The sequence below is a fragment of the Haliotis cracherodii genome, unplaced genomic scaffold (assembly GCF_022045235.1).
Source record: "Haliotis cracherodii isolate W230 unplaced genomic scaffold, xgHalCrac1.p SCAF_12, whole genome shotgun sequence".
Lineage (NCBI taxonomy): Eukaryota > Metazoa > Mollusca > Gastropoda > Lepetellida > Haliotidae > Haliotis > Haliotis cracherodii.
This window is the reverse complement of record NW_027266267.1, coordinates 29,798,949-29,823,713: the sequence shown is the minus strand read 5'-3', so window position 1 is coordinate 29,823,713 and position 24,765 is coordinate 29,798,949. Positions and strand designations below refer to the sequence as shown.

At 40.8% G+C, this 24,765-nt stretch overlaps 1 protein-coding gene across 1 annotated transcript; it reads left to right on the top strand.

Annotated features, from left to right (window-relative positions):
* Positions 1–8,512: 8,512 nt before the first annotated feature.
* LOC139457765 (uncharacterized) lies at positions 8,513–23,831 on the top strand. Its single transcript, XM_071239118.1, has 10 exons — positions 8,513–8,573; positions 12,580–12,628; positions 13,465–13,540; positions 14,069–14,190; positions 14,400–14,548; positions 16,530–16,669; positions 19,829–19,916; positions 21,009–21,201; positions 23,046–23,193; positions 23,584–23,831. The coding sequence occupies exons 2-10, from the start codon at positions 12,581–12,583 to the stop codon at positions 23,652–23,654; spliced, it is 1,035 nt and encodes a 344-aa protein (XP_071095219.1). The 5' UTR covers positions 8,513–8,573; position 12,580; the 3' UTR covers positions 23,655–23,831.
* The last annotated feature ends 934 nt before the right edge of the window (positions 23,832–24,765 follow it).

Sequence of the window (24,765 nt, the reverse complement as noted above, 5' to 3'; positions counted from 1 at the left end):
GTACAATGTGTGAAGCCCATTTCTGGTGTCTTCCGCCGTGATATTGCTGGAATATTGCTAAAAGCGGCGTAAAACGAAACTCACTCACTCACTCACTCACTCTAAATTCACCTATCTATTTACAGTCAATATGGTTTTGTGAATGTGAAGACCTCTATCCATAGACTGAATTTGTGATTGAACTGTGACGTGACAAAAACATGTCTTTTTCTTAGGAAAAATAAGTGAGCCCCTAAAATGAGGAGAAACCCAAGCATGACTCTACCATGACCACATCCTCCACACCCCCAAACCTACCCCAACCCCCGCCTGTTCTTTGTTGGTATAAACTCAGTACTGCACTGCTGAACTTGATTCATCAAGTGTCGGCATGATCTGAGTGTACTCGTTTTTGGCTAGTGTGGACTTTGTTCGCCCGGCGAGCTGCTATCTGCCCTCAGAATTGTTCTAGGTTGCTATCGGTCACACTGGTCGCCCGATTGTACACCGACAAACCGACCACACCTTGTCTACTTCAGCCACGATTCAACTGTGTGTATGGGACATTAAACTGGTATCGAGACGTCACCCTGCTGCATAAGAGATCAATTGTTGACAGGTGGTTGTCAGTTATGCATATCTATAGACAGATTTGAGTATATGCTACTGCCAGGTCTCGATACGGGGGTAAAGGGCGCTGTCCGGAAGGGGCTTATGATTCACGGGATACGCCGATTGTTTGCTGAGTATATTTAACAGACAAAAAAAATATCGTTGTACTTTGGAAACTTATTGAAACAGGTAAGTATCATGGAAAAACGAAGTTTTAGAGAACACTTAAGATAACACCCCTAAATGTCATGGGTTTTTGTGGTCAAAGGTGTGAAGAAATTGTAACAATAATGAAAGTAAACGTGTAGTAAACGTCTCATCTATATGAAGACTATATGTTGTTTTGAGTATGATCTTACCTTTAGTATAAAATTAAATTTGAACACATATGGCAACATTATAGATGAATTTGATAACAGTGTGGGCATATTCAGTAAAAACGGGAAGACATATAGTATTTAATAGGTGAGGTGATGTGAAATTGGTTTTAACGTCGCGTCCAAGATTATTGCACTTATATAGCGACGTGCATGCACGTGTGTGGGAGTGGCTGCTTGTACTAGTACGGACTGATGCCGATTTATAGTGCTAGCCAACTGAGATAACATGCTGCAGTTTAACATGAATACCCCACTCAGACACAGTATACTGATTTAGAGCCGACCAGTCCTTGTTTTAGCCCCTTAATGCCGAGCGCCAGACAGGGTAACAACAAGTACCATCTTTTAACGTCTGTTGGTATGACGCGGCCACGTATCAAACCCCGGACCTTCCGCTCTCCGAGCGGACGCTCTACGACTAGACCACAGAGGCGGTCTAATACTTAATAATATGTTATAATATGTTATATGTAAAATAATGTTATTTTTATTTATTGGATCAAAATCACTTTTCTCAAATCAACGAAACTAGCACATTTATTTTACCGTGTCGTGGTTTAGGTTGTGTATGGACGTATGATATATCAAGTTTTTCAATATTGGCAATCGGAAATATGATTCCATAGCTCTTCAATCTTTTCAACCAACACTGAAATGTTTATCTATACTTTTCATTGAAAGGCTCAAATAGCTAAACTGATGCCCATACTATTACTGTGTCATAACATCCACTGGCAGATATTAAACTGATGGCCTCTTGTACAACAGATGTCCATACTATTACTGTGTCATAACATCCACTGGCAGATATTAAACGGATGGCCTCTTGTACAACAGATGACCATACTATTACTGGGTCATAACATCCACTGGCAGATATTAAACGGATGGCCGCTTGTACAACAGATGTCCTTGCTATTACTGGGTCATAACATCCACTGGCAGATATTTAACTGATGGCCTCTTGTACAACAGATGTCCATACTATTACTGTCTCATAACATCCACTGGCAGATATTAAACTGATGGCCTCTTGTACAACAGATGTCCATGCTATTACTGTGTCATAACATCCACTGGCATATATTTAACTGATGGCCCGGCCCTATATGATCAGTATGTTCTGATGAAATATGTTGAAACGATCCTTTCATTCATTAATTTACGGGTGAGGTGAGGTGAGGTGAGGTGAGGTGAGGTGAGGTGAGGTGAAATGGGGTTTAACGTCGCGTTCAAGATTATTGCGCTTACCTAGCGACGTGCCTGCACGTTCATTAATATACAATGATGAAAAATGAGATATGTGCACGGATGTCCATACCGTTATCAAACACTATTAAATATATAGTGTGCATCTTTTCATCGTTTTAAATACTTGATTGTCCTGACATGGGACTAATTACAAACAAGATATCATATCAAGCGTAAAATGTAACTTAATACGTTCATTGTGACGTGTATTATTTCTGATTTACTTGCAAACTTCTGTTTTAAGAAAAGAGTTTTTTGCTAGTATGACTTCTTTTCAGATGCCAGTTATAACATGAATTTCTTTACATATATATTTGCTCTGACAAAGACGTTTATTTTGCATTGGTCTTAAATAATGAAAGAGTTTCAGTTTGGTAACATTATGGACACATATTAGGTATATTCGTCATTTATGCATAATCAATGACATTATTAATCGTATCCAAGTTCGCAGCTTTGCCAGTTTGTTAATTATATTGTTCATGCAATGTTCATAAATAGAATCATATCAATGATTTAGTTTTCTTTACTCTTCCTGTGAAAGTCACTCTCGTCGTGACTTGGACTCGTAGATATTTGAAAGATTTTAAAGCATTCACCTGAGATTCGGCGTTAGATGTGTGGAATGACTGGAATGAGAATATGATTCTCAGCGTGCTTGGATGATCGTGAATGTGTACTCAGCCCTGATATCTGAACCATCATGACATCAACCAACCACATATCACTAACAAGCAAACCTGCTGGGCCGCCCATTCTGATATCTGATGCGAAAATACTGATACCACATCTCAGGATGTGATGCTGATGAACTGGTTCAGTAGCAAGCTCTTCAGTAAACTCTGTGTCCACGCTATGTGTTATCTTGCTGGATACCGCTACCGATGTAAGTTCCCTGTACACTAGGTAGAACATGTGGTCACTCCTCTGTACACTTAATTAAACATCTGAATACTTTAGTTAAACACCGGTGCACTCTATATAAACATTAGTACACTTTTATTTAACGTCGGAATACTATATTTATCAGTAAACTTTATTTAAACATCAGTACACTTTATAAAACACAAGCATTTTTTATATAATTCAAAACAAGGTTTATTCTTCTCAGTAGTATGTACAATACATGAATGTATTTATTCCCTTTGAACGGAAACTATCACGATTGATAACTATAGCTGTATAATATAAGTAAATGTTGTAAGTATACTTACATAGAGCGCAACGTGTCCTGAAATCTGACCAATACTGATACACATATTTCAGTTAAAGACAAGAGGAAACAGATTGCTCAGGGCATGTACCAGTGTATATCATTGGCAACATGACAATCCCCATCAGAGAACTCGGGGGACCTTTCTTAACACAACAGTGTTTAGTCTAAGTGTACCTGTGGGAGTTATGCTTGTCTTAACACTATGACAATCGTTAGTCTATGTGTACCTGTGGGAGTTATGCTTGTCTTAACACTATGACAATCGTTAGTCTATGTGTACCTGTGGGAGTTATGCTTGTCTTAACACTATGACAATCGTTAGTCTATGTGTTCTTGTGGGAGTTATGCTTGTCTTAACACTATGACAATCGTTAGTCTATGTGTTCCTGTGGGAGCTATGCTTGTCTTAACACTATGACAATCGTTAGTCTATGTGTACCTGTGGGAGTTATGCTTGTCTTAACATTATGACAATCGTTAGTCTATGTGTACCTGTGGGAGTTATGCTTGTCTTAACACTATGACAATCGTTAGTCTATGTGTTCCTGTGAGAGTTATGCTTGTCTTAACACTATGACAATCGTTAGTCTATGTGTTCCTGTGAGAGTTATGCTTGTCTTAACACTATGACAATCGTTAGTCTATGTGTTCCTGTGAGAGTTATGCTTGTCTTAACACTATGACAATCGTTAGTCTATGTGTTCCTGTGAGAGTTATGCTTGTCTTAACACTATGACAATCGTTAGTCTATGTGTACCTGTGAGAGTTATGCTTGTCTTAACACTATGACAATCGTTAGTCTATGTGTACCTGTGGGAGTTATGCTTGTCTTAACACTATGACAATCGTTAGTTTATGTGTACCTTTGGGAGTTATGCTTGTCTTAACACTATGACAATCGTTAGTCTATGTGTTCCTGTGAGAGTTATGCTTGTCTTAACACTATGACAATCGTTAGTCTATGTGTTCCTGTGGGAGTTATGCTTGTCTTAACACTATGACAATCGTTAGTCTATGTGTACCTGTGGGAGTTATGCTTGTCTTAACACTATGACAATCGTTAGTCTATGTGTTCCTGTGGGAGTTATGCTTGTCTTAACACTATGACAATCGTTAGTCTATGTGTTCTTGTGGGAGTTATGCTTGTCTTAACACTGTGACAATCGTTAGTCTATGTGTTCCTGTGGGAGTTATGCTGTTCTTAGCACTATGACAACCGTTAGTCTATGTGTTCCTGTGGGAGTTATGCTGGTCGTAGCGCTGGAATAGCTTTATAGAGTCATGGTTTAACGTGTTTTCAACTTAAATCTAGAGATTGGTGAGTCGTTTTGCAATGAAGCCTATGTTGACATTTGCATGTTGCCTATTTTCGGAATACGTGTCATGGTGTTTACAGGTTTATATTTCAATATGAACGGCTCATCAGGACATGATTTGAGTACTGATATGTAAAGATAACAATTCACCAGTGTGTGAATAAATTGCGAGGTTTCCTTATCTAGCCTTCTTTTCACGCTGTGAGTCTGGCTTGAGTGGGGAACATACCGAGGTATGCATGCATGTCCGCAGCTAATGACAGGCTCATTATCGGCGGCAGAATTTCTGCTCTCGAGAAAAATATATTTGGTCGCTCAAAAGATTCAATTGAATTTGTTTCAAAATGTCGTACATATTTAATGAATAGAATGTTACAGTTGCTATATATATTACTCGTTGATGGATGGCAAGTCTCTTTTGCCTCTAATATTGACATACAGTAAGTCTCATTGTCTCCAATCACCAGAAGTACATGTGCATGTATGTATATATACAATGACTTCATGGGTCAGTACATCAGTAGTGATCATGACGTAGCAGCTAGCCCTGGAGAAGGTGCCAGTGTTTCAAATGTCTAATACCCTCAATTATCAAGTACACCTTCTCCCCACTCTACTGTGATAAAGTCCTTTACCCGTTCGCTATTTTTACCCATTTGCAATACATGCGACAGTACTGAACTAGGGATAGTGTTGACATGACACACATATGGCTGAACGATAGTGTCATCGTTGCCAGGAACGTCCAGCAAAATCTGCGACAGTACTGAACTAGGTATAGTGTTGACATGACACACCTATGGCTGAACGATAGTGTCATCGTTGCCAGGAGCGTCCAGCAATACCTGCGACAGTACTGAACTGGGGATACTGTTGACATGATGACACACATACGGCTGAGCGAATAAACTGATTCTGATTCTGATTCTACAGGTGGACAGCGACTCCAGTCTTTGAACTTCCGTCGGGGAACAGATGGTGACGTACAAACTGGTACTCAGTTCGGGAGTATCTCTCAGAGAGTATGTAATATTAAGCTTACATACTTGACTGTTATACTGCCTCCAAAACTATGTTACAACACTTGCAACATGAGGGCGGGCACTATCCTGTTGCACTGTGATGTTACGTCACTGCATTTGCACAAAGGGGGGGGACATGATCTCGAAAGATGTTCCCGGTAGCGTACGCCTTTCAAATTGCCATTAACAATGATGAGTTGCGTCCTCCCATGAGTTGTGACGGCACCCCATGTCATTACACTTTCACCGTTCAGTAGATGCAACAATCGAATACGGTTGTCTTGTTGACGTGACGTCACACGTGGACGACAGACCCGCGGCAAGTCACGAGTGTTGCCCTTCGGCGGTTAACGTCTCCAAAGAGATGATATTGTGTTTCGACGAACATTAAAATGTCTGTCAAGTTCGTTTTGCGCCATTCTTGTTTGCAGCAAGCCGTGGCATTGCGTGAACATTATTTACGGCTGAACTAAGAGTTTTATGAACAACTGGTAGATGATCATAGTGTGCAGATCACATTCAAAAGCCACGTGTGTGAGTATCATGTTCCCAACAAACAGCAAACAGCCCAATTGTGCGTCATACATGAATAGGCACGTGTAAATTGTGAATCACGACCTAAAAGTCGAGACGATGCTTCATGAATATGTTTTGAAAATGCTTTATTTAATTTCAGAATTTTTATTCAGTTCAGTCAATATTTATGGGCCTTCATAGGAAATCATGAAATTCGCTCTTTTTAGCGTAATTCACAAAGTTCACTGGCACAATTCGAGGTCAATTCATGAAAAGGTGTGCCAAAAATATTATATTTATTAGTACGTGTGCCGTGGAGGTAACAGTGCACATGTCAGTCATACAGTGCATATGTCCTCTGTGATCTCCGCGGCGCTACTCAGGTATCTGTCACATGATTCCTCACAGGCATACTGCGGACCTGCGAATGTTTTGCACAAATATGTCAAGTCCGAGTGGTGACAAATGAACCCCGTCATGTAGAATTGCTGGTGTTGTTGGTTGAAGGCCTGTATCCCCTCCAACTCGCGGGGAATCTGTTCCCCGTTCATCTATTAGCTTACCCATCAGTGACTGCAAAGCTTTTCGGATGACTTTGTGCTTATCCTGTATGATCCAGCAGATCCTGTATGATCGTGGTGATACTTACAAGTTTTGTCTGTGGTATTCTGACCTGCATCCTGTCTGTGTCAAATTCAAAACTGGGAATGTGAAGCAAGACGCAGGACCTACTGTCTCCTTATGTGCTACGGGTACGCCCAGCTCCTGGAAAGTACTGAGGCATGTATCAAGGTTGTCACCGCACTCTCTCGTCCCTGCAGTTCCGCCTATGAGAAAATCATCGAGGTAATGCATAAGCCGGCGGTTAGGCAACTTTGGCTGAACACATAATTGCAAAAAGGTGAAACACTGAGCATGCGGAGCAGCCAAATGGCAAGATTACAAAAATAGCCGAACGTGTCTAAAACCAACAAAGTCATTCAATTTGAAATTACTTTCAGGCCACAATTCACATCCTGCAATTGAGTTATATCAGCCCCAACTGTGTAAACTTTTGACCATGAACAGATTTTGAGCATCCCATGACAATATAGTGCTGAGCAATCCTTCCATCAGCTGTTGTTTGTGTGAAGGGAAGTCAGAATATGCCTGGGAACCTCTATATCAAGATGGTCCTTAGAGATGGCATTGAAACCCCCAGCACTGACGGGGAATGACTGACGCTGTTGTGGGGAGTAACAAAGGAGAGGTTCAGGTTGTTTCTTCCTGGGCCCCTCACTACAAGCTGGTTTCGGCGGCAGTGGTGGAGACTTGAAGCCATTCATCCGTCACTGATATGAACTCTTTGGGCTAGTTTTAGGAACTACTTGATCGGGCATGACCTTGAACTGCGAATTTATAACAGCTGCACAAGATTGAGATCGGCTGTTGATCCTAAATTTGTCGGCAGCCTCCACATATGAAATGTTGTTCTCAACCCTGGGTGTGTAGAACGTCAAACATGAACATATGCCAACAAGCGTCAATAGGTCTGAGTAGGTTGGCAATGTGATTAACAGTTACCCTAAAAAAAGCTACCCAAAAACACACGCCTGATCGTGACCATTGGTTTAGCCGATGCACGCGCAATACATGACAAGTAAAGGTCAATGTGATTATAGAATGGTTCATTCCAGATGCAACTGACCTGCACGCTTGGAAGTTGAACATGCGCAGTTTTATCACTTATTATTCTCTCTAAGCAGAATATTAAGACATTCGGACAGTTATATGAAATTCAAAGGCTATCCAAATAAACCTGTCACTACATTATAGGAAACTGACCATGTCCTCCAGCTTTTCATACATAAAAAAGCGTTCGCTCGTCACGCCGAAGACCCGGGCTCGATTCCCGACATGGGTACAATGTGTGAAGCCCATTTCTGGTGTCCCCCGCCGTGATATTGCTGGAATATTGCTAAAAGCGGCGTAAAACCATACTCACTCACTCACTCACTCATACATAAAAAAACTTTTATTATAGCATATCAAGCATAGCAGTTTGAAACCCTATTTAGTCCCAGAGTCTTAACAAACATGTCCAAAGAACGGGCCCCTAAATAAGCCTAGTGTTTAGGAGCATTACATAGGATAACATATCTTAGTTTCCTCTGAAACCGCCGCCGCCAGATAACTGCCGAGTCACGTGACAGAAACTAGCCTGTATATGACGGCGTGCAGGGAGGAAGTAGATAGAAGCTGTGCTGCAGGCGTCGGGTGTTGTGTGGATATCACCAGGAAGGTAGGGCTCGGGGTAGCAGGTACAAGCTTCACACTAGCAGTGGCTCAGACAACGTCCTTCTATATTGCTTTAGTTCATATACTCCATAGAATTGGAAGGTCGTCATCTAAATGAATATAAACAACAACAAGGATTTATAATTATATGTAATTGTAAGCAAGTGAAGTCTTCAACTTGTAATAATTTGTGTTCATACATGTAATAATTTGTATTTATACAGTTTGAAAGGTTGAATTCAAAAGAACACTTTTTAACAGCTTACCAATATAAATTTCGCCTGAAAGACACACTCGTCTATTTTGAGTTCCTGTTTTGTAGGTCCCAACATTCACAACCTATTCTAATGTCTTACTGGAACAGAGGACGAGGCTGACAAACTGATATGTTAGTTTATATGATATGTTGTTTGATTACCCTCAGTGGCTTTGTCCAACATGGAACCCTGTAATGTAAATGAATCTATACATGACTATATAGAAGGTCCCATTACTAGTGTCAGGGGCTAGTACATCGTAACTCGCGTAGCCTTTAAACTCAGAAATCCATCCAATCAACGCAAAGGTATTCCTACGTGTAATATTTCCATTTCCCCATTTAATGTTGATAACACAACCAAATACAAATAAATTCAGGTACGGTATTTAATTACGAGAAATTGTTTAATTAATTTTCGAAATCTGCATGTATTGGCTGATGAATGTTAGTAAATGGCATGGCTGTCATCATACATTGCATGCATTTTTTTAAATCAATTGATAATATACACACTCGTGATAATGCCTGTGCAAATCCAGATCATTCTTCGCATATTGTTATAATCTTCCAATGGGGTCAACCAATTCCTTCAAGAAAAACAAACAGATTGTGACAGATTTGATAAACAAACCTATTGGAATTTCTGCATTTCAATTTGAATAGTGTGCATTGTAATAGGACAAGACGGGATGTTAATATCCAACACGTCACACGTGTTGTTATACCATACCAGATACCATTGATGAGTTGTTATACCATACCAGATACCATTGATGAGTTGTTATACTATACCAGATACCATTGATGAGTTTTTATACCATACCAGATACCATTGATGAGTTTTTATACCATACCAGATACCATTGATGGGTTGTTATACCATACCAGATACCATTGATGAGTTGTTATACCATAGTCAGCTGCCCGTTTAGTAGTATACCAAGGTGGTCAGAGATGTCAGCAAGCTGCAGTGTGTGATAGCCTGGAGCTAGTCACTGGGAACCCGTACTCACCTGTTTTCTTTCAAACTTCTCGCGAGGAAGGAACTAAAGACTCAATGTTTACACAACGTACTGTAATATATAGAGGACAATGTGTGAGTCTGGTGTTAGGTACAAGTTCACAGAAGTTCTCTGTGTGTTGTTTGTGTATGTACATTCATAATGAGTTGTTTGTGATCATCTGGTGATGTTCAGCTTTACTCGTGGTTGTTGCATATATCTGAGAAGACCAAAGGGGTTTGACGACATGTGTGTGAACGCACCGACTCCGATGTTGAGGGACATTCAACTGGTGTTCTGAGCTATGAATTTACTTAAGCGTCTACTTGTTACATATTTCATATCACCTTGATCAATGTATTATGACGCACTGTCACAGTGACTGACTTACTTTGGTACTTCTTAACAAACTGTTCATCTAATGATGACACTGAAATCTATGTGACCAAACTACAAAGGGTGTTACTGAATGATAGAGTGTGAGTACATATACATGCTCCTATATTCTTTGTGTTAAGAATCTATATATTTGCGCGATACAGTCGTCCGTTATTAGGCTGTCAGTGAACACCTGGAATTGTGTAAGAATCCAGATACCAAGTAGTGATATAAGGAATGGGATTTTCGTAGACAGGATAACTGACTTTCACTTTGTGTTAGTTCATTGGAATGAGACACTTCATATAATGAGGGTTTAATCACTTATAAAATAGTAATAACAGTAAACTATACTAAAATCACATTTTGTAAAAACATACCTTTGAAAAAAGTAGGTAATAAGAATATGTTGCACATGTGAGTATACGGATGTACGGTGTATTAGCCAAATTGTAATATGTAAAGCGTTTCACCAATATTTGCCGAATATTTACTCAAGTCGGGAGACTGGAATTTGAAACTCCAACCCATGTTCGATTCCAACCCATGTTCGATTCGGCACAACCTTACAGTCGGTGATAGTGTTAATTATACAAGCCCATGATCGATTGTCCGATTGTGAGTATGGGTTTACGCCGCTTTTAGCAATATTCCAGCAATATCACGGCGGGGGACACCAGAAATGGGCTTCACACGTTGTACCCATGTCGGTAATCGAACCCGGGTCTTCGGCGTGACGAGCGAACGCTTTAACCACTAGGCTACCCGACCGCCCCGATTGTCCGATACGTCATACATGATTTTGGTATATAAATAACTTAACCACGACAGATAACCACCTCATGTGGTATAATCTATGATAACCTATATCATGCGTTGGCATAGTTAGGGGTTGTAGAACCTGCAACTATCAGTACACGTTGCTCCCAGCTGAGGGGGCGTGTAAGAGGAGGAGTGCCGCCGGCGCCTACATCTAGGTGCTCCAATCAGCCTGGACGTGATGTAGTTCTTAAAGTACCACAGGTGTATCGTGTATTGACGCGCCTTATCGTGAATACCCCCATGTTTGTATCATATGTAAGTAATTATAAGCGAATGACCCATTGATGTCGACCAGTCTATGAAGGTGTGGCCTGGTGGTTCCTGACACGGATATACTGGGAGAAGACAACCCCAACCCAAACTCCCACAATAATAAAACATTTGCTCCAAAAAAACAGTAAAATATAATTTTTCATCAGGTTTCACCCCTAAAAATATTTGTTTTATAGAAAAAGCGTGTGTCGTGAAAAAACAAAAACAAATTCTATGCTTCCTCTTTTGGACTGTAAAGAACTGTGTGGACTGATTTGCTTATCCGCAGAGTTGCGGAGGGTTATTTACTTCACCCTGTTGCGATTCCAGGCTAGAGGTGAAGGTCTAAGTGCGAGGACGGGGGTCTTGGAGCGTGGGTTGTAGGGTAGGACAGATAGACCGAGGGCGAAGCTACCCGACACCCCCGAGGGCGAAGCCCGAGGTTTATCTGTCTAACCTACGACCCCCGCGGTCTTTCAACACGCATCCAGACTAAGTCCGAGTACCTTAACCGACTTATATACCGAGGAAACAAATACGTACTAAGATGAGATGAACTGAACAGCAGGGTTTGAAAAAATATATCCCCTCAGTAGAAATGAACTCGGCTAGCAATGATGATGCGTTTAAAAAAGACATACAGAATAGATATAAACCGCCTAAATGACAGGAATAACAGCAACAAATAAGAAAACATCGGGATACTCTATTGTGAAACAAAATAATGTGCCGCGGTATGAAAGGATTGCGATCAAAGCGAGAGAGAATAAACACCTGCAGCATAGACAAAACAAAGTTATGACCACTAAAATTGAACAACCATTGATCACCTGCCCCGGTAATTCGGTAGGAAAACACTGTGTGGCATGGCATGTGCCTTTGCTGGTTCGATTCCATAATGAAAAGGTTTCATTTCTTGTCTTCGATTTTAGAACACTGGACGTTTGAAACACAAAGTCCAACTTTCATCTGCTTTCCAACTCCTCAGTTTGAAGGCTGTTGGGACAGGTCTTCCTGGAACTCTTAATGGCCTCACATGGGGTCTCTAAAAGTCACAAAGACCCTAGCGAGGTCTCTAATTCCCAGAGAGGTCTTATGATCTCACACTTGACATCGCCGAGTTTATGGTATTGTGTGCGTTTTATGGTGCGCTAAATCACTTGGCCATCCGTAAAAAGGCGTTATTCGATACTAATTAATATATATTCACGAGATTATTTTTTATTTTTAAAAATCTTTTTTACCCTTGCCTCCAACCTCCAACGCTCATTTGCATATATATTCTTATCCCTTTTTAGGATGAAAATGTTTGAGGTCCTGCTACTCCTATTGGCCTTCACTTGGCAGGTACGTACAAATGTGCACAAACACAAATGTAATCCTACTTTTATGTCAAGCATGAATATTTTGTCACGTGAGTGGTAGTTGCATTGAAACAAAAGTTCTTGAATGTAAACAAGAAAACCAGTAAAGTGTCCTTCTTGGCTGAATAAAAGCAGGAATTAACATTAAAATCTCTTACTTTTCTGGAATGATATCTGGCAGTTAAACTTCCTTAAAGAAGAAATAAGAAATTCGATATTTGCAGGTAGATATTGGGATAAGGAGTCAGCATAACAATCCATGGGAATTTTGTTTAGTGAATTCAGAAGACTCAACATCGCTGTAGATTTTGACAATGATGACCCTTGTGCTGTTGTTGTTGGAAAGCACTAAACGAAGTCTGAATTCCTTATACCTGTTACCTGTCTTGCTGACTGCGCTTAGCAACAATGAAACCAGTATTTTCACATGTAACTGTGTGGAGCTTACCACAAACTCTATAGCAGACACCAAGGAGTCCGATGTGGACCAGACTGCACATCTTCTAATTACCCAAGCTGCACCTCCATGTGTGGTAACAAGAACAAGGGCGCGAGACACGTGTTACCGACTTCATAGACATTCTATTTACCGCGGAACAATAATGTAAACAAAGTATATAATTCTCACCACTCTGACAGGTACTGTGTTACTAATAATGTGCCATTGTTTCGACATTTATGTGCAGCTATTTCAATATTATGGATGTTAATATATTCATTTAAAGCGTAAATAACATTTTCGAATTGATTCACGTGTAAGAATTGTGTCACGTGTCACGGGAAGATGTTTAACTAAACGTTTTAATGACGTCATAACAGGAGAAAGAAGCAGCAGCATCAACAAAAACAACATCACCAACACCAACATCAACACCAAAACCACTATATACGGTTGGTACGTGTGACTTTATACTATGACCAATGGACTGTTCACCCGTGTCAGTTTGCTTTAGGTAATCAGATATTGCACAATTTTAGTCAGCGACAATGGTGTGTTCAGGTCGTAAGATGATCACGTGATACAGAAGGCATACTCCTCACCCTGCATGTACTAGGATATGAGTGTGACATGCCACACCAGCTGTGCACCTTATGCTGAACCGATCAATTTTCACGATTGTGGTAAAACGTTAGCTCGTCTCACCGAAGTCCAAAGTTTGATTCCTCACATGTTACAATGTGTGAAGCCCAACCCGGTGTCCCCCGAGGTGATACTACTTCATTATTGTTGATTAAAAGAGGCGACTCAACACACTCACTCACTAAAGTGCTTAAATCGTTTTAGACCATTCCGCAGTGAGCATGAAGATAATCTTCAATATCAGGTAACGAGTATAGACGAACTTATACTTGAAGATGTAGATGTATGCAAAACTTTCAGAAGGTATGTAGAAAATTATTCTTCACACATTTATGATTTCAGCCTGTACCTCCACTGAAGAGGCGAAACTGACATTGGCAGACACCAAAACCTTCACAGTCCGCTTGCCATCTGGATGCTCATCAACAGGACCGTCTTACACCCTTACCAAGCCATGCTTAGGGGTACATACAAAAGAAAACGCTCAGATTGAAATATTACATAGCAAAGTATACTTTTGGTCTATTTATAATTAGGACTAGCTGTGTACGAGTCTACTACATTACTATCATCTATACATACATCAATACGTTACATCATTTCATTTCTGATTAACGAATTGTTGGGTCAGTCTTAAATGTGTAATTTCAATGCTAAATCAAATGTCTATCAGAAAACAGTCTACATATACAAGATACCACAGACGACAGCTTCTTTCTTCGGAGGCGACGGCACAATCGCTCTAACTATAACATGTGAGGTGCCCAAAGACGGGGTAACGGCCAAGCCACATGTCGATGTGAAGATGGTGCCTTCAGTGAGGTGAGTAAGATGACTTCATGACAGCATCTGTAGGTCAAGTCAGCTGGCTGTAGTCTCATTCTTATGCCCCCCTTTCACTACGACCACGAATATCCCGAATCATCCCGAATCGGAAACTTTCGAGATTCGTGATGATTCGGCTCAAAATGCAAACTTTCGTGGCTAATCGGGTTGAAAAATATGAAGAATGCCAGGAATGGGTTAAGAAACATGGACGAATTACAAGATTCATGTACGGATCATGCACGAATTGTAAGAATCACCTACGACTGAGTTACGAATATGCCGAATGTTGTTCTTACTTACATGATTCGTAGTTTACTCGGGACATTCGTCGCTGTTTCGGGATGTTTTCGGGTTGAGGACGAGACATTTTGGGAGCCACGTATCGCTAGGAATAGCCAAGAATGCAAAAGAATCGATTACGAAGCTGTGACGGAACATAAGAATTAATTACGAATGAATTGCGATACAGCCACGAAATTGCAATTCGGGGACCCTTCCACGAAAGTTTTTGACAAACAAAAACTTTCTCGCTGTTTGGGAATCAAATAAGATTCATTTAAGAACTTCAAGAAATGATTGAGATTTATCTACAAACATGAAAAATTGCCTATTCGGAGTGATTCGGGATATTCGTGGTCGTAGTCAAATTGGGCATAAGATTATACAGTAATGTGCAACACTGTCATAGACAGCATTAATAGTTCCACATAGGGCGTCAGCAGATCTAAAATGTTGTCATCTGGTGGCAGAAAGGCACATCTTCGATAGCATGTAGCAGTAACTGTGACATGCGGCTGTCGAAAGGGCCATTATTATAATACATGTATGTCAACGGTTTACCATTAAGTCTACCTTAGTTAAAACATACGTCAAAGCGTAATTGAAAATAACAACTTTGATGCAAGACAGATCAGCAAAACAAAGCCCTGTGACGTCAGCCATACTCAGTGTTGCTGGTGAGAGAACTCTCACTGACATTGAGTTTTCACTATTTTTTCACCATATCTAGCATGGATGGTGCATTTTAATACTAGTTTAAAATATCAGTCTATCTGTGTTAATTTGTGAGCGATATGATTATTCCCCAACAGTAATACATATATGTATTAGGAATGGCTGTCTCCCCACCCTAAACTTCGACCTGGCTGAGCCTGACTTACGTCCATTACACGTCGCTGTCCATGGCTTCCAACATAGTTTGTGGGGTCTATTTACAAACTGCATGAACCATGAGGACAATCCCGTAGTCATGTTCACCATTAACCATGATAACCCGATGATGTACTGGCGGAAAGGAGGCTACTGACACAACCATTCACAGGTCGTACGCCGTTTAAAGGTGCAGGTGACGACACGAGAGAGACTACTGACTCTTGTGACTGATGATTGTGTGGTCCTGACACAGTGGTTAGCGTGTACGCTACTTAATTGTGTGTGTTCTGAAATAGAATTCATCGTGAATGGCTAGCTGTGGTTCTGATATCGGACGCATACAACATTCTAATGGGTTATCAAAATCCATTGTCATAAGCATCTATGTCAATAGGTCGATGTTTTATAGGCACGGCTTTTGTGTGAAAAGGTTTAATTTAAAAGAGGTATCAGTAGGAAAAATGATACCTCTTTTTAACAAATCACAATCAAGCATTCTTCAATGTCATGGTAAGTTGGTCATCAATGATGCATTTATCATTTGTGTCGTCAGTGTGTATGTGTTGTTTTCTATGAGGATAGAGGAATTATACACGGATACGCGTTTAATATGCGTATGATTGCCAATGGTATAATGTTCGTGTGGTTCTCTCCAATAACAGTGACGTTTTTTCAAGAACCCCATGATCGCGTTTTCACCAGTTGTTGTTTGTTGATGATCATGGAAGTGTACATGTGACGGGGACACAGGTTGTAATAGTATGTATGTTTGGTCTCAGTGTCGGTGTGGTTCTGTCCTATCCTGTCCATCACAATGTTTCAGACCAACGGTGGAGAACCACCCATTCACTGAGGTAAACATGACACTGTCAACAACTGATCCTAACACAAGTCTCACTACTCCAAGCCAGACTGCCCTGGGAGACCACTTGTATCTCGTCATCAAGAGTGAAGAAAAGAAAGGTGAATGTCGTATTATGAGAGTACATGTATTAAAGAAAAATTAACAAAATCCTTCGGATGGTTTTGACTTCACACAGTCCCAATATAAGCCAGAATAAATCTCTACACCACTACTACCAGTTGCTACTATGAACACATCTAGAGTAACTGCATTTAGAAGCTTTAAAATCCGATGTCATTGGCTGTTATATTGCCAAAATGTTTCCAAACTATGCGGATGTTGTTTGGGACAATTTCGGCAGAATGATGCTCTTGATGAAAAAACCGGCAGTTATTTGTGGTGCAGTTAGGCGCGTGTGTCGCCACGGTGACCAGTACAAGAGGGAGTGAGTGAGTGAGTATGGATTTACGCCGCTTTTAGCAATATTCCAGCAATATCACGGCGGGGGACATCAGAAATGGGCTTCACACATTGTACCCATGTCGGGAATCGAACCCGGGTCTTCGGCGTGACGAGCGACCGCTTTAACCAGCAGGCTACCCGACCGCCCCTGACCAGTACAAGAAACTGACTTCATTTGATTGACTTTAAAAAGTGAGTGAGTGAGTGAGTGAGTGAGTGTGAGGTTTTTTGCCTCTTTTAGCAATATTCCAATAGCAATATCACAGTACCAGAAATGGACTCCACACATTGTACTCATGTGGGGAATTGAACTCTGGCCTCCGGTGTGACGAGCGAACGTTTTAACAAGTAGTCTATATACCGCCCCTTGACTCTAAACAGAAAGCACGATGATAAAATGATTACTTATTCAAGTAATTTGTTTAAGTAAATTTCATCCACTCCGTAATTTCAGCAAAATAAATGTCGTTTTGTCGTACGAATTCATCCATACTCTCACTACAAATCATGTAAATAGATTCTAAACACAAACATGAACACTTGTCCCAGAAATTATATCCTAAACATTCTCTTTTAATTAAATGGCGTTAGCGTCGTGATTATTTTACTAATATAGCGACCTGCATGAACGTATGTACAGCTGCTTGTATAAGTCTCGTATTTTTGAGAGCAATACCTCATCGCTATGGCCTGTAATGTGAATACGGTGTCCCGCCTCTCTTAGACAGGGATCTCATGGCCTTCGTCTGTAATGTGAATACAGTGTCCCGCCTCTCTTAGACAGGGATCTCATGGCCTTCGTCTGTAATCTGAATACAGTGTCTCACCTTTTTTAGACGGGGATATCATGGCCTTCGTCTGTAATCTGAATACAGTGTCTTACCTTTCTTAGACAGGGATCTCATGGCCTTCATCTGTAATCTGAATACAGTGTCCCACCTTCCTTAGACGGGGATCTCATGGCCTTCGTCTGTAATGTGAATACAGTGTCCCGCCTCTCTTAGACAGGGATCTCATGGCCTTAGTCTGCAATGTAAATACAGTGTCCCACCTTTCTTAGACAGGGATCTCATGGCCTTCGTCTGTAATGTGAATACAGTGTCCCGCCTCTCTTAGACAGGGATCTCATGGCCTTCGTCTGTAATGTGAATACAGTGTCCCGCTTCTCTTAGACAGGGATCTCATGGCCTTCGTCTGTAATCTGAAACAGTGTCCCGCCTCTCTTAGACAGGGATCTCATGGCTTTCGTCTGTAATCTGAATACAGTGTCCCGCCTCTCTTAGACAGGGATCTCATGGCCTTCGTCTGTAATGTGAATACAGTGTCCCGCCTCTCTTAGACAGGGATCTCATGGCCTTCGTCTGTAATGTGAATACAGCGTCTCACCTTTCTTAGACGGGGATCTCATGGCCTTCGTCTGTAATCTGAATACAGTGTCCCGCCTCTCTTAGACAGGGATCTCATGGCCTTCGTCTGTAATCTGAATACAGTGTCCCGCCTCTCTTAGACAGGGATCTCATGGCCTTCGTCTGTAATGTGAATACAGTGTCCCGCCTCTCTTAGACAGGGATCTCATGTCCGTCGTCACTAATGTGAATACAGTGTCCCACCTCTCTTAGACAGGGATCTCATGGCCTTCGTCTGTAATCTGAATACAGTGTCCCGCCTCTCTTAGACAGGGATCTCATGGCCTTCGTCTGTGATGTGAATACAGTGTCTCACATTTCTTACATGCATTATTTTGTACCTAGTTGTCTTCTCTTGAGGTCTTTAGCGTCTTCCAGAACAATTTAGGATCGTCCACAGACTTTAAAATATCGCAGAGTTCTTCATGTTCAACTTCAAATCATATAGATGGTTTGCTGCGCCACATGCTAACATTTCAGCAGAAACACCAGGAACAACTCCGTATCACTGCCAACATATATAGGCACCTTATAAATAGCATCATCAGGTAGATGTGTACTTGTTCAGAGCAATGATAGAAATGTTTATGCATAATCCTCAGTTCACTTATATTTGCATTTCTTTACATCCACATATTTACCAGCAGTTGAAGGTAAACATCAACAGGTACATTGAGGGCAACCGTTACAGGAAGACATTCTGAATCAGTGTGTGAGGTCATTTTGAAAGTTGCGAGTTATTAAAAGAAGATTACATGATTGATCACATTTTCCTATGATGAAAGGCCCTTCCTAACTGATACTGTTCAAAGCGGCGTTTTGTTGGGATATGTTTAAGGTCTAACCACGTTTAGATTACGAACATGTTTGGAATTTAAACACACTTTAAAACATTTTGATAGGATGGTGTGGGTATGAAGCTATGTCATAGCCCCTTTTAAACGCTGTTTTAAACTGAATAAATGTTATTTCGATGAATAATTTGCTTTCTCAGAATACAATTAACGTTGCATCCGAAATTTGAATATGGTACGAGAAACGTTAACATTTGACTCATATGAAAACAAGGCTGCCTTCAGTGTTGGAAACTGGTTATAAAATCATGATTGGCGATTCTCGTAATTAACCGATTAGCGTCATGTTGCTGTTTTCAACATGCTGTTATTCTAAAAAACTGTATTCCGAATTTGAATACGCAATTATTTATAACCACGACTGTTGCCTACAACTGTATTCCTTTTGAAAAGATAAGAACAGTTGAGAAATTGAGAGAGGTTGCAAAATCGTTTATGATTATGGAAACTTGAATTCGATTGTTTGCTTGATTGGAGCTTCCGATCAATTTTCGATTACTTTATTTAATCAGAACACAACTAGTTACGTTTGACCATTGTTTTATTATTTCGACAGGAGGCAGCAACCTTTTGATACCAGAGATATGCTCTGCGAAAGGTGGGAAAAACACAGTGAAGTTGTGGAACCTCAAACAGGGCGCTGGGTACGTATAACCAATGTTCAGCGAAGGAGCAGGCATTGAAATATGTAGATTATATTTTACATCCGACCACAACAAATAATCACTCGGAAGCAGGCGTTCAGACGTACAAAGAATACAGGGGTTGGATAACTATACTGAACAGATAAGATAGGCTCGATGCAACATAGACGGCAGTCAATATTGTTGACGATAGCGACACTTCAGTGGTGCATGGAAAGAGACTTGGTATTCATGTTGATCTCTGGTGTAAGGCACGTTCAAACGTTCAAGGAGTGTTCCGTGCAGTTTCTGGGATCATTTGGAACTGTTCCTGCAAGTGGCTCTTGTGCATGTGACAGTATTTGCTTGGTGACGCAAGGCCTGCAAATTTTGTATTGCGTGCCACACTTTGAGTAACAAATGATATAAATCTTTACAGCTTGCACAGACATGTCAAGCACCTTGTGATATGCATGCCATCTGACTTTTCATTGCAATGTTTGAAGCCAAGGGAATTTTTTCACGTGCCCATTTACATTTCGTCGTTCTTTGAACGACTGGAAGCAACACATGACTGAGAGACATCATTTACCTAAATATATTCGAATCATGTAACACATTTTATTATTCTTTTGTATCTTTATTGTGTGCGCCAGACTCAGCAATATTCCAGCTATATGGCAGCGGCAGGAAATGTATAATCAAAACTGGGTCAAACAAACCATCAATTGATATTGTGAGCAACGATCCATACTGTCGGGCTAACATGACACACAATCAAGCGATTCACCGAGCCTGAACACCATATCTATTTGGTCGCCCTTTACAACAAAGCATAGGTTGCTGGGCACCACCGGTAATCCCCACAGGGACATAGTTTTGTCACCGTAAACTCATGATAAAGATACTTTATTTACATCACTCGGGGTAGTTTCTATAAAAATCACACTGACAACAGTCACAATTGGAATTAATAAATTCCAGTAAATGTTTCATTTTGTCGAAGAAAGTAAAGCACACGGTACTGATCTTTATAGCATTAGTCCTGGTGTATAATAAGATTTCATAAACACCACGAAGATAGTTATTGTTTATAACGGATTGTCTTTCCAGTAAATGTGGTAGCCTTGAACCTACACTGATCGGGAATTTCACAGTTGCAAATACACCAGTGAAATATGGAACGAAGACGGAGGATGTCGCATATGCAGATATATATGCTTTCATGTTCCCAAACACTGGTACCATCACGTACGAATGCACTGTACTGGTATGTCCGAAGAGTGGAAATGGTCAATGCGCAAAGGTATGTGTCACGCACTGCTGCTTCACAATATCTACGTTTCATAAATCAGTTGCAATGTATATCCAACCTGCAACCTGTCGCATGAACCGGTTTCTTATTATCGACTTACAATGATAAGAACACGTTGACCAAACGTGTTGGTGTTTATATATATGTTGATATATAGCATGTCTGTAGTTGATATATTGTCCGACTACAGTTACATATCTATCTTCAGAGGATGAGGTCAATTTGTCACAAATGAAAGCACTAAGTTCCTCATTGATAACATCTATGTGGACTCTGGGGATTTAGGCAAGAAGTAGCATCCCCTGGGGCATCAATTGCGCTCCCCTTCATGACTCTGGGGATTTAGGCAAGGAGTTGCATCCCCAGGGGCATCAATTGCGCTCCCCTTCATGACTCTGGGGATTTAGGCAAGAAGTAGCATCCCCATGGGCATCAATTGCGCTCCCCTTCATGACTCTGGGGATTTAGGCAAGAAGTAGCATCCCCAGGGGCATCAATTGCCCTCTCAAGGCAAGGAGTTGCATCCCCATGGGCATCAATTGCCCTCCCCTTCATGACTCTAGGGATTTAGGCAAGGAGTAGCATCCCCATGGGCATCAATTGCCCTCCCCTTCATGACTCTGGGGATTTAGGCAAGGAGTAGCATCCCCAGGTGCATCAATTGCCCTCCCCTTCATGACTCTGGGGATTTAGGCAAGAAGTAGCATCCCCATGGGCATCAATTGCGCTCCCCTTCATGACTCTGGGGATTTAGGCAAGAAGTAGCATCCCCAGGTGCATCAATTGCGCTCCCCTTCATGCTGATCTGTGTCTACATGCACGTGAATGGTCTTTCTGCTCGGATTGGCGAAAATAAACAAGTTATGACAAAGAGGTTTAACAAATCTCCGAGCTACATAATTTCGGATGTAATTCAGGTTATGTATTTGTAGCTAATATGTATATTATGTATAATGCGGTTAATATTTGACAGATATACATATCATTGTTAGAATTAGTGCTTTTAAATCATATGAAATTCTTAAAATGAACGTCCCTTGCCTAGGAATGTACGTCTCCTGCATAGGAATGTACGTCTCCTGCATAGGAATGTACGTCTCCTGCATAGGAATGTACGTCTCCTGCATAGGAATGCACGTCTACTGCATGGGAATGTACGTCTCCTGCATAGGAATGTACGTCTCCTGCATAGGAATGCACGTCTACTGCATAGGAATGTACGTCTCCTGCATAGGAATGTACGTCTCCTGCATAAGAATGTACGTCTCCTGCATAGGAATGCACAACTACTGCATAGGAATGTACGTCTCCTGCATAGGAATGTACGTCTCCTGCATAGGAATGTACGTCTCCTGCATAGGAATGCACGTCTCCTGCATAGGAATGTACGTCTCCTGTACGTTGATCATTGAGCAAGGAAGGTACACGATATATGTAGGCGGATTGCTCACCACTATATGCAGTGCATATGTGCGCTTCTCCAAACTGTCACAATGTGGCAAATATTCGAGATAAAGGTACAATATTCTATAGTAAAGTCAAAGTTGGGGACGAGTCCACTGTTAGAGATAGCGCTATATAGTTTTTCTCTAATTCGGGATAAGCATCAAATTCAAATTGAGAGGTGGTCGGGACCGGCGAATACGTTTGAGATATCGGTACATTCGAGATAACAGATCTTGGGATAATGGGTTCCGACAGTCTTTAAAACCTGTATGATTATCACCCAAGTCCATCTGTGTTACCGTTCTTCAGAATTGCTTTGGTACCGTGGTCGAACTGAAAAACGGCTTTATTTACGTATGTAGTGTAATGATGTCTATTATATATTACAGGAGCTGACATCACACAACAACTGCTTGAAATCTACAGCTAGAAAACGTCGAAGTATGCGTAATGCGGGAAATACGACACCCACTACACATTTCAGAAGGACAGTGTCGGCAACGCTGTCTGTCTCTGACTTCAAGGGAATTTCCGAAGGTAACATATCAAGTTGATATATTGTTGATCATGAGTTCGAATCCTAGGTTCTTACCAAGTATGATCTTGGTATGCTTGCAACTACGCCCGTGCTCATGGGTTGCGAGTAAGTCACCGTCTACCATCTGCGTCACTTCGGTTTTCTTCTTTTCGACCTTCATGCTTTTGGGTGGTCAGGCTTTGTGACTTGTTGACTTCGTGTCACCATACCTCGATTGCGTGGATCGTTGCTCCAGTTTTCAGCAATTGTAACAAGTGCTGTTTTTGCGTTATTTCTGATACAATAATACCTGACTGCCGCTGCCACCGCCGCCTCAATGTTCAGATTTCTTCATTTAAACACACAGTATTGAAGTTTGGAATACAATATCTGATAATTTCCTGTTGCAGGCAGTAACGCGAGAGCGGAGGGTCTCCTGCTGTTGGTGCCCATGCTTACAAGCTTTCTCTTGTCAAAGTAAAATTCATCACGTAGACATGTGACTTCAGCGGAAGTATACACGGTATCCTGAAAAATTATATTAGAATTGTTTGAAGATCAACAGTTGATATATCTATTAATATGTCTGCATAATACATGACCAGTCAGACACATTACAAATTACCCTTGGTCTTAATTGTATGAAATTGTATGAAGTAGAAGTTCGAGATGGAATCGATAAATTGCTACAACAGTCATTTTGTGTTTGTTCTGACACAGATATTACATCCACAGTCTTTAAATTGGTTTACGACCACAGGTTAGCCATCACAAGAGCCGTTAGGTTAACATCATTTTGCTGTTTACTGGATGCTGTCCCTAACTTGTTGAGCTGACAGAAAGTAGAGTGAGATTGTGTATGTCTGTCGAAGTACCCTCTCAAGAATCTGGTCCAAAGAAGCTGAAGTTCCCATTCTGGTCCTACCGATGATGACGCTTGAATGTGTTCAATCTGATTTCCAATAAGGGATCAATGGTAGCCATGTTGAATGAACATATATTAATGATCATATTTCGGCCATCTTGTTTTGAAACAGTAACGGAAGCTTGCGGGTGTAATTCGTTGTGGAACTCAACACATAGGTTCTTTGTTTGTGATTATTGATTATTCAATTTTGACCTCAATTCGATTTATTTAATTCTCTCAAAATGTATTCTTGGCTCTGTAACCATCTTGTGCAGCTCACCATTGGGATGCAAGATTCTTCTTGTGATGTCATCCTATTTTGTTCCAAACATTGCTTTTTCTGTTTGACAATTAACAATCAAACATCTTATTTCAATAATCATAATGCTTAGAAACCTGGACCTTTGTGTAAACGATAATTGCTAATAGAAAATTCAAGTGTATAGACGTGGCATCATGATCGAATTCCAACTTCGGTGCTGTAGAGGTTTGCAAAAATGTGCAGAAATACTGCATAGTAGAATAAATATCTAATTATGTGCTCTTTCTATACAAAAAAAATATATTAAAAATTAAATAATCGAAATTTCGAAATGTCAGAAATCATATAACCATTTTGATTGAAAAGGTTAAAGTTTGTGGAAACATTTTCCCATGTATCCAGATAACATTCGCACACAATGCT